We start from the raw sequence: 10,577 nt of genomic DNA, 5'->3' as shown, positions 1-10,577 counted from the left end.
GACTTGTATTTGGGAGCATCCAACTTAAGGTAATCTGTCATCTTCACCTTGCTCCCACCGGCTGAGCTAGGTCTAGGAGGTTGAGTAACTGGGGCTGTTGGTTCTGTAGGTGGTGGAGGTGGGGGTGCAGCATTCCCCGAGGTGGGGTTTGCCGGGTTAGGATAGAAGGGTGAGGGTGGATAAGCTGGGTACTGTGTGTAAGGTGGATAGACAGGTGGATAAGGCATGTAGGTAGGGTAGGGGTTAAAGCTGGAGTAATCCGATGTGCCTCCCATCGGATACCCTGAACCTTGTGGGAAGGGTGGATAATGGGGTGGAAAACCATACCCCGAGGCCTGAGCGCCTCCCTGCGACTCCCCTATCCCTTCTTCCATCATGCTGACATCCAGATTCCCACCCCTCCTCTGGTCCTCTTCCATAACCTCCCTCACATCTGAAGAACTTCCTTCTCTATCTGTTCCCCTTCTGCTAGCATCAAAAGACCTTCTAGGGTCCCTTGACACTCTTTCTCTGCTTGATCTACATGACATTGCCCTAGGCAATGCAGGAGGACGGGCGCTCGTGCCCTCATCCTCAGGTGGTACTCCAGTCAATCTTGCAGATCGACGGGTTCCTCTCATCCTGTTTTCTGAAAAACAGTACACAACACTAAAAACATCAGCATCATATGGTTCATGTGGAAACACATGAACCCGCATCACATACATATCATTCATATCATAGCATTTATGCACATGTATATAATCATGGCATTTCACCTCATCATACAAGACAGGACTCAACATCCTATCCTAGTGGACATGATCTTCCTATTGTGCTTGACCTTCTAGAACATCTATGAGCCCAACACTCTAGGTCCGATCCTATGAACCTAGGGCTTTGATACCATTCTGTAACGACCCAAAAATCGGACCGCTACCGGCGCTAGGATCCAGGTCGGCTTAAGGCCGCCGGGACCTGTAGCAAGCCTGACATATAACCTGTAAACCTGTTTAATCCCATACATGATCAACACCATACATAAAAATTTAAAACTTTTCTTTCATACATTCTCTCATACACCAAACTCAACCTATACATGCACTGAACATAGTCGTAAACATAAGCATTGACCCCTCTGTGGGATCTCATCAGTGCCCCAATGGGCGATATAGCATATGTTGAGTTGGTTTACATGAACATCATAAAACATCTAAGATCATGTATAAAAAGGGATACCTTACACATTGGATCAAGCACAAATCTCTAATCCTCAATATCATTACATACATTACTATTCATAACTTCATATCATTTTACAATTTATCATGTCCACACTCTATCTATTACATAGACAAGACTTCATTACCCTTGCTGACCTCCTGGTCTACCCTGTACCTGCAAACTTGGGGGATTAGAGAGAGGGGTGAGCTACTAGAGCCCAGTGAGCAGAATAATAAAACTTTTAAAACATATGATAACATGAAATGCATCACATCACAGCTAATCACATCAAGGATGAATTTGTCACCAATAGCCCTCTACATAGTCCAACTGTGCCAGAACGTAGAATGGGTCCTGGTCTTTCTCTTACATGGCATAACATAACATTCCAATGTGCCAAAACGTAGAATTGGTCCTGGTCTTTCTCTTACATAGTGCCAGCGAACGTAGAATGGGTCCCACTGGTCTGACATTCTGTACCGTACATATCACATCGTCACATCATAGATCGAGGGCTATGGATCATCCAACATTCATCCACAACAACAACAGTAGAGTATGCAATGCAACATATTCGTGAATTCTAATGCAACAACCTAGTATATCTCATGGCATTAATGATGCGTGAATCATGCTAAAATGTCCATTATTTGCTTTAAAACGTAATGAGTTATTCCACTCACCTCTGGATAGCTCTGACCAGACACTGGAGCAGCTGACTCACTGTTGGGGTCCTCGGTTCCTCGGGTCCGAACCTACACAGGTGGACTCAAATGAGGGACCAAACATACATGAACAATACTCTAAACTACTCCCCAAAAACCCCTAAAACATCATGAAACAATCATAGAAAAACATGCAAAGGAAGGCTGAACAGGGCACTTTCGGCGGCAGGTTCGGCGGCCGAAAGTCCCTCCAAAGCCGAAAGTCAGGCAGGTTCAGCGGCACCTTCGGCGGCCGAAACTCCCAGACAGAGACGAAACTCATGCATGTTCGGCGGCACTTTCGGCGGCCGAAACCGCCTTCCAGAGACGAAAGTCCTCTTTCGGGGGCAGGCTTCGGCAGCTGAAAGGCTGGCCTCCCAGGCAGGTTCGGCGGCCGAAAGTCCTTCGGCTGCCGAACCTGGTTTCTGCCAAAGGGCAGAAACTTGGTTCCTCATGCACATTTGCCTCCCAACACTATCCCAACATGCATTTTTCCTAATCTACAACATACATACTCAAGTATACAAGTTCCTAGGGGCTTCAAACTATCTTAAACCCCATCTACAACACATCAAACATCCACATTGTCCAAAATCATAACATAAACCCATAAATCTAACCATAAGCTAAACATGCATTCTACCCCATAGATCAACTTAAAACTTACTTAAAACATGCCATAAGCTCAAGATCGGCCCTTACCTCTTGAAGATCGAGAGGAGAACGACCCTAGCTCGGAAAATGGGAGAGAGAGAGTTCCTTGAACCTCCAAGCTCCAAAACTTGCTCAAAAGCTCAAAATCTTCAAAACAAAGGTAAAACTAATGAAAATCGAGAAAGATTTGAAGGAAGGAACTCAAAACCGGCGAGGGATGGCGGAGAGCTCACCTTGGCCGAGAATGGGGAGAAAAGCTCGCCCGTTTTCGGCTAAGGGACCCCTTTATAGGTGGCTGGCCAGGCCACGTTCGGGAGCCGAAAGTGCCTCCGCATGCATGCCATGTTCGGCGGCCGAACATAAGGTTCGGCGGCCGAACCTGATTTCCCTCACTTATGCTTTCGGGGGTCTAAGGCACACCCGAAACGCATGCATGTTCGGCAGCCGAACTTGAGGTTCGGCGGCCGAACCTGAGTTTTCCTCCAAGGTTGTTTTCATGCAAAAACTCATTTTCTTTTTACTTAAAACCATGAAATACATTAAAACATTTTATGAAAACATGTTTCTACCCTACTAGAGACTTCCGACATCCGAGATTCCACCGGACGGTAGGAATTCCGATACCAGAGTCTAGCCGAGTATTACACCTTTCATTCAACTGAGCAAAAACTTTATGCATAATTCGTAAAAAAATTAATAAAAAATTCATATACATAGAAATAAGCTGAAGATGATAGTGTATTCTCTCTCTAGTTTGTTCTTGAGAGAGCTTTTTCTTTCAACTGCAGAGAAGTTTTTTGAATAATGTCTCTTTCTTTGCCACTTCCGTTACCTCCCTTGCTTCGTTCAGGCAGGGGGTTCGCTCTCTGGCTGGAGAGTAGGTCTTCCTCTACTCCTCTGGGTAGTGTGTAAATATTTAGTTTCCTTTGTTTTCTTCCCGTATATTCAACTGTCCTTTGAGAGGATTTCTTATTGATCTATTTTTGTGTGTGTTTCTTTTCTCTTGACAGATCTAGTTCTCAAGTGTCACTATTTTAAGATCAGTTGAGTGTTTTATTGTAACTTGGCCTGTGTTGCTCCCTTAATTACATGTAGATGGAGGAGTCTCAGATCTGATATTTACAAGGTTGTTTATTCGGTGGATGAAAGCAAAGGGGTTGCTCATAGAGTTTGACCCGAGAGGCACGATTGGGTTGCAGAGAATGTTCTTCCTCCTCCTACATCGATGCTTTTGATCTGTGAAGTCTCCTTTGACTCGATCCATGGCTCTATTTCTTCTTTGCTTATTTTGAGAAGACTTTCGGTGGTTGCATATCGATCTATTTGTAGTAGCGATCGTTGGCCTGGTTTATGGTTTAGCCCCTCTCCCCGAGCTTCAATGAGTGTTTTTACTATAATTCTTGACTGTAATAGTGGAATTTCCTTCTTTTGCCGCTGCAGGCATGTTCAAATCCAAGTCTCTGTCACTTTTGCAGGGAGGATCGTTTTCCTCCATCGCCATCGATACAAAATTGGGTTAAGCTTCCTAAGCCTCTAGGGCTTGAGGTGTTTGGACCTTTGTGTTTTTTTTCTTTTGGCTTAGAGGTCCGTTTCTTGTAAGGGGTTTTTCTTGTATAGATTTGGATCTTATTTTGTCTCTTTGCAATGAAATCCATCTTATCTCTTGACAAAAAATTAAAAAAAAAAAACTGAAGTTGGCAGTTCAAGCCCTATTCTCTCCCTATTTCTTCATTAGCATGCTTTTGTTATTTTAGGCGATCTAGTTTTTTGGTTGATGGATAGAAAGTTAATGTTTTTATGCTATTCGTGCTTCAATGTATCAAGATCGTGATCAACCTATTTCATGTGACTCTTTTTAGTCTCTAACTCTGTGTGATAGGAAATAAGATGTACGATTCATATTACTGGATTTGGATCACACCTTTCTATTGGGGATTAAATTTGGACTTAATTTTTATATTTTAAGTCTACCTTATTTTTATCTTGTTTTTTACTATATTTTTTTACTTTTTTATGAGTTCTGAACTTAAATCTTATTTAATAAAATCTTTTAAAAAAAAAAATCACAAAGGGAAAATATATATATAATCTGGTCTAGATAAATTTATATATATTCATAATTACGTAAATTCATTTAAACTCTATGCACATAATCCAATGAATGAATATCTTTTTCTTGTTGGAATCAATGAAAATAATAATGACATTCTTAAACCTTTTGTGATGTACAATCTCAATTCCATTTCAACTGTTATTGTATAAAATTTCTGTCCTCTTTATGGATCATTTATTTCTTTATCTATTATAATTCCCGATGTTTAAAAAATTAAAAAATAATAATAAAAATATGCCAACCATACTACAAGAGTACTTTAGTCAATTACCAGTAATTTTTTATAAAATATAATTTTTTTTTAATTTTGGCACAAAATTTAACCTTAGAAAGGTATTTGAAAATATGACATGTATTCTTTGGTTCAATAGATCTGTTATGCTGATAATCATACAAAATCTATTTTTTTTATAAGAATTTAATTCAATTAATTTTTTTTTATTCATTCTCTTTTTAAAATAAAATAATTCAATTTCTTTCAATTTAAAAAAATTTTATTTTAAAAATAATTAAAATCAAGTATGATTTTTAAATGAATCATAACAAACGAGGCATAAAAGTAAAACTGAATTTACATGGCCAAGACAGCAATCAAGAACCTTACATTGTTACCATATAAGCTAATGATATGAAGTCCAGAGGAGCAAAAATAAGAGGAAAACAAAAAACAGATATATATATATATATATATATAATAGAGAATAAAAGGTGATGAATTGGTATCATTCAGTTTCAATCTCATCTTCAGAATCTTTGAGATGTTCTTTCAAGGACTGGCTCTGGAGATTCCACCTCTCTCTATCCCATGCCTCATCCATTTCAGGCAATACATAGTCGTCAGGTCTCAACGATAGTTGGAAATCTGGCAGGTCAGGCAATGCTTGCAAACCCCTGCGTCCATCATTATTCTCAAAAATTTCACTTCAAAATCTGAATTCGTCATTTTAGCGAACACTTGATATACAAATTAACATGAAGCTTACTTACTTCTCTTCTTCCAATAGGTACCCATACATCTGAGATTTCCTTGAAGCAACTTCAGGAATTTTCTGATGCAAGTGCTTCATGGCACCCCACAGTGGAGGAGATCTTCCAAGAGAAAAAAAAAAAAAAAGAGTGAATATTATAAATATTTCAAAAAGGATTTCAATTTAACAATCTCTATCATTTCCACATTTCTAGGCTTAATTTTCCTATTTGAAAAATTCTTGCAATTTACTTTATTTGTATACCCAACCAACCAATGAAAAGTTTTAATATATGGGTCTCATTATTTTTTAGATAATATTTCTTTTAATTTTAAATTACTTGTAAGGTACATTGCAAGAATTTTCCTAATTCCAAACCTGGTGACAGGTGCTGCAAGGCAAAAGCTTAAGCAGGCCTTCTTGCTTTCTGTTAGAAGTTCTTCTGCTGCAAGAAAACAACATACAGCACTAACGTGACAGGCAGGTTCACTACCCTTGTCAAGGATCAGGCCATGATAGTAATACGCTGCAGCCTGATTATATAAATCAGAATCAGAAAGTGCAAAATTTACAAATATTCAGCAATCAGAATTCACTGATTTCACCTTTGCTTCAAGGAACTTCCACTTGATGAACCAGAGATGCTTCTTCCCATATTCATGATTCATGTCACATTTTGACAGGCAGTGATAAGCCTGACGAAGAAAATTTTCAATTGGAGATTCCTAGAATGGATTTATTTGTGCTCTGATTGATGACTGAAATCTATACAAAGAGATTTTAAGAGGCCAAAGTGCATACCTGACTGAAATAGATCAGCTGTTCACAAGCCAACCTCCTCTTTACTGATAAAGTAGCTTTCTGACTTTCAACAGCTAAACCAAGCTGAATCTCAGTTCCCTGAATATATCTTCAAATTGTCACAACATGATCAAATTGTAAGAGAAATCATAAATGGACATGATCATCTTGCAAATCTTTTGAAAATACCTGGCCTAGTGCTTGAATAGACAGAGCCTCCAAAACCCCATCTTGCAAATCTTTTGAAAATCCTTTCCTATGAACACATAGTTAACAATAACTCAATACTGAATCTAAAGTTCAAAGAACAAACCCTAAATTATGCATCTGTTTACATACTTGATATCTGCTGGAATTCGAACCAGTACATCTCGGACGCAGAATTCCAAGTATCCTGCTGCCTTAAGCAGTAAATCAACAGCATCCCTCTTACAATCTAGGGCACAAGTATCTTTGTCAATGATAAATTTGGGATCATCTTATGAAGCTCACGGGTAAAATTATGAACCTGAAGATACAACTCTTATGCCAGAACCAGAGTGATCCTTGGGGATCATCAATAAGTCAGCTTCCGACAAAGTCAGGATCGCCATCATATGAACAACAGACAGTAACTCAAACCAGGAGTTTGAGACAGAGCTGTCCTGCTCAGTCACATTTTCAATTCAAATTACCAGCTTAGAGAAATTCAAATTTGAAATGTATTGTTCTAGAAACAAAGGGAATGATCAATTTTGAGATTCTTACATGATGCCCATCTTCTAAAACTTTCCACTTGAATTCCACCAAGCCTTCAAGACCATGTTCTGCAAGATATGAGCAAAATTCGTTGCAGATACAGGCAGAGAAATGAGAGATTAAAATAATTAAGAAGAAAGAATATATGTATATATATTACCTTTCTTAGTAAGTCCAATAAGAAGAGACAAATACTCCTCCAATGCTCGACTTAATTCAGTTATAGCAGATCCAGCTACAAAAACCATAATTCTTTTAAGTAATTTTCTCAGCAACCAAACGGAACATGAAAGAAATTTAAGATTGAGTTTATGGAATCAGACCAGTGTCCCCTGCAACTAAACTAATCTGATTTCGAAGACAGGCCAATCTGTCCACAAGATCTCGAGGAATTAGCCCTTTAAGTGACCTTTGAAGATCAGATTGTGATGGTATTCGCAATGGAGGAACATATACTACCATTTCTGGTATACTTGGCTTCTTCCTTCTCCTCCCAACTGCATACATAGAAGCAGTGCATCCCATTGTTTCTCCTTGCAATTTCTGTCAAACTTATCATCCTATCCAAGATATATCACGTAAAAACATCTCTACACTTAGTATCATTTAGAAGATAGAGTTGAAAAAAAAAAGAGCAGTGACCAGAAAACAATGGAATTTTTTAAGCATTAAAGAGAGAAAACAAGAAACAGATTTCAAATAAAATAATAGAGCTACACAGGTGCATTTATTGAGTAGTAATGGGTTCAAAACTGAAAATTATTAGACCCCATAAATATACAGAAGGGAAGAAATCTTGAAATGAAAAGACTTACTGGGAGCAGAGGAAAGAGAAGAGTAAGGGAGAAATGAAGCTTGGAGGGTGGATTTAGAAATGGCAAACAACCAATAGTAGAAAGCAAGAGAGAGAAGAATCTGGGCATAGGAAGCTCAGTGACCGAGACATAGTTCACATGGAGGAGTCGCAGAAGTCTCTGCGTAGTTGAAGGAGCTCTTTGAAATTTCCCCATCAACGTGTAGTAGTATTTATTTGTTAAATCCAAGTAAGCTTTGGATAATGATGGGGTACGTTGAAGTTTACCATTTCAAGCTCAAATGCCAACAAACTAAAGCTTTTTTTTCTTTTTGTACGTTAGTTTTGGAGTTTTTGATTATTGGTTTGCTATGTGATACACGACTACCCCGTCGCCAGAAAAACGCTCAAAAGCAAAAGCTAAGTATTTTTATATATCTCCACACGCATAATCAAATTAAATCCAACTGATTTAATTCAGATTTATTAATTTCATTTCATTTTAATAAATATTTAAATTTTAAATTTTAATTTATTTTTAATTTTAAATTGAATTAACAGAACAATCACTTCTAATCATAAACTCATCCTAATTAAAATTCAATATTATAAGCTTTTATGATTCAAATTGATTTCAATTTGAAATGGTTTCATCAGATCAACTTCAGTTTGTAACCATTTGATATATTATAAAGTATAAGTTTATACCCATGAAAACATCATTATTTAATCATAAAATTAAAGGGAATCAATATATTTTTTTAAAAAAAAAATGAATTTTAATTCGAACCAGAGTTAAATTAGAGAAAAGGGGAACTGAAATCAGGCCTCTCTATCTCGATCTGAGGTTGATTTATGAATTGCAACAATCTGCTTGCAGTGCAATTCACAATTTGAATGATCCCGTAATTAGGTGTAATTACGCATAAAGGTTTTCAAGTTTACAATATCTTTTCTCTAGATTTTAATTATAATGTGCATTTGTCCATCATGGACGTTGTATAATTTTGTCTTCTATGCTGCTAATTCTTGCTTATTATCCACGTTTCAATAATTCTATAATAACTTTATTTTTATTATTTTTCAACAAAATCATCGATTATAAATTTGAACTGTTCTACTTATTAATTCTATTATACTAAAAATCATCTCAATAAACAACTCATAATAAATATATCAATTAATTTATCTCATTCTCTTCCATGAATAATTTATTATATTTACTATAATAAATATTAATTTTATTTTCAATTTGATACAAAGTAACTAGTTTTAAATTTTATGATAAATTTAAATCGGATCTAATTTTTGTTGTGAACGTGAGACCCACGATAGTTTTTCACAAAAAGAATTCGAGACGCTTGATTTTCAAAAATATAACGAGGACCTAGACATGTTATAAAATTTGAAGTGAAAATTTCACCATTTAATTGGTCAATTTTATATTTTAATTATTTTTTAAAATATTTTTATAATTTTACGTATTAAAGTATTTATTATTATAAATAGTATTTTTTTTACTATTTGAAACTCATTTTACAATTTTTTTTAGAATTAGCTATTTGAAACTCATTTTTTAATATTTTAAGAATTTTAATAATATTTTTTTCAGTTTCTAATCTCTCATTTCTTTTATATCGTTTTATCAAAACGATATTAATTAAAATTTTTGACAGAGTCTAATAAGTACTTTATCATAATTATATTGACAAAATCTTTCTTTATTTTAAGCAAAAATCTCTTTGAGTATTACATTGAACAAAAATCACCTGTGAATAACTGAAACAAATAATTTCTACATTATATATTACTCAATTCAACTCTAATATAATTAAAAATTTTATATCGACTCTTACTTATTTAACGTAAATTAGAAAAAAGTGTATTATGAATTCTAAATTATTAGAATAACTCAATTATATTCTTTTGTTCCTAAATTAAAATTAAATTTCGATGTAAATAATATCATATATTATGTAATTTTGTTAGTTTGGAAATGGAAGTTGGTTAGAAACATCCGTATTGGATACAACAGAGAACTTAGACAAAGCAGGTTGAAGAGGTTGTTATAATTATGTAGAAGTACATAAGATTTAGGGTCAAATGATATTTAAATTGCAGAGGTGCAGTGATTGTCCCTGGATCTGTCAGCAATCACGCAAGCTTTGTAATGAATCTGCCAGCTTCCCTTCCTCCAATTCACTAACTAAAACAAGATCAGCAGCAGGACAGCCTGGTTCATGGACAATCCCATAATGATCTTCCTTTTAGGCCTGACCAGACAATCCCATGATATTCACTCCACCCCAGATCAAACCAAAATATTTATTCTGAAATTAATTTACCTAATACAAGTATCACATACAAGAAATGAAGATTTGAGATCAATCAGAGCTTTCTTATTTAAATAAAAATTTATTAGTTAGTTATTCAAAATTTTAAAAAATTTATTAATTAATTTCTCATGAAAATTTTAAAATTTTTATAATATTTAATGATTAAAATTAAAAAATTAATTAATAAATTTTTTAAAATATTAGAGACGTTTTAATATATTTTTTAAAATTAAAATATCAATTAATAATTTTTTTTATATCATATAA

General features: G+C 35.5%; 1 protein-coding gene across 2 annotated transcripts; it reads right to left on the bottom strand.

The window, feature by feature from the left end:
- Positions 1-5,222: 5,222 nt before the first annotated feature.
- On the bottom strand, positions 5,223-8,164 carry LOC110627005. Of its 2 annotated transcripts, none has more exons than XM_043962032.1 (12): positions 7,997-8,164; positions 7,505-7,741; positions 7,342-7,416; positions 7,191-7,249; positions 6,952-7,087; positions 6,783-6,879; positions 6,633-6,699; positions 6,444-6,542; positions 6,248-6,367; positions 6,021-6,175; positions 5,662-5,763; positions 5,223-5,565 (listed from the first exon to the last, which is right to left on the bottom strand). In XM_043962032.1, the coding sequence occupies exons 2-12, from the start codon at positions 7,704-7,706 to the stop codon at positions 5,397-5,399; spliced, it is 1,281 nt and encodes a 426-aa protein (XP_043817967.1). In that variant the 5' UTR covers positions 7,707-7,741; positions 7,997-8,164; the 3' UTR covers positions 5,223-5,396. The 2 variants fall into 2 exon arrangements, with proteins under 2 accessions (XP_043817967.1, XP_021628913.1); XM_021773221.2 differs by having other exon boundaries at positions 6,248-6,337; positions 7,997-8,161.
- Positions 8,165-10,577: the final 2,413 nt, after the last annotated feature.

This window comes from Manihot esculenta, chromosome 11 (genome assembly GCF_001659605.2).
Source record: "Manihot esculenta cultivar AM560-2 chromosome 11, M.esculenta_v8, whole genome shotgun sequence".
Classification (NCBI taxonomy): domain Eukaryota; kingdom Viridiplantae; phylum Streptophyta; class Magnoliopsida; order Malpighiales; family Euphorbiaceae; genus Manihot; species Manihot esculenta.
This window is presented reverse-complemented; position numbering and strand designations above follow the sequence as displayed.

Bases quoted from the DNA above. Each gene is read 5' to 3' on its own strand.
- LOC110627005 (XM_043962032.1), bottom strand. From the start codon at position 7,706: ATGGGATGCACTGCTTCTATGTATGCAGTTGGGAGGAGAAGGAAGAAG. The intron at 6,368-6,443 runs GTATGCACTTTG...AATCCATTCTAG, and splicing joins AGCTGATCTATTTCAGTCAG to GAATCTCCAATTGAAAATTT. The intron at 5,764-6,020 runs GTTTGGAATTAG...TTCTCTTGGAAG, and splicing joins CTTGCAGCACCTGTCACCAG to ATCTCCTCCACTGTGGGGTG.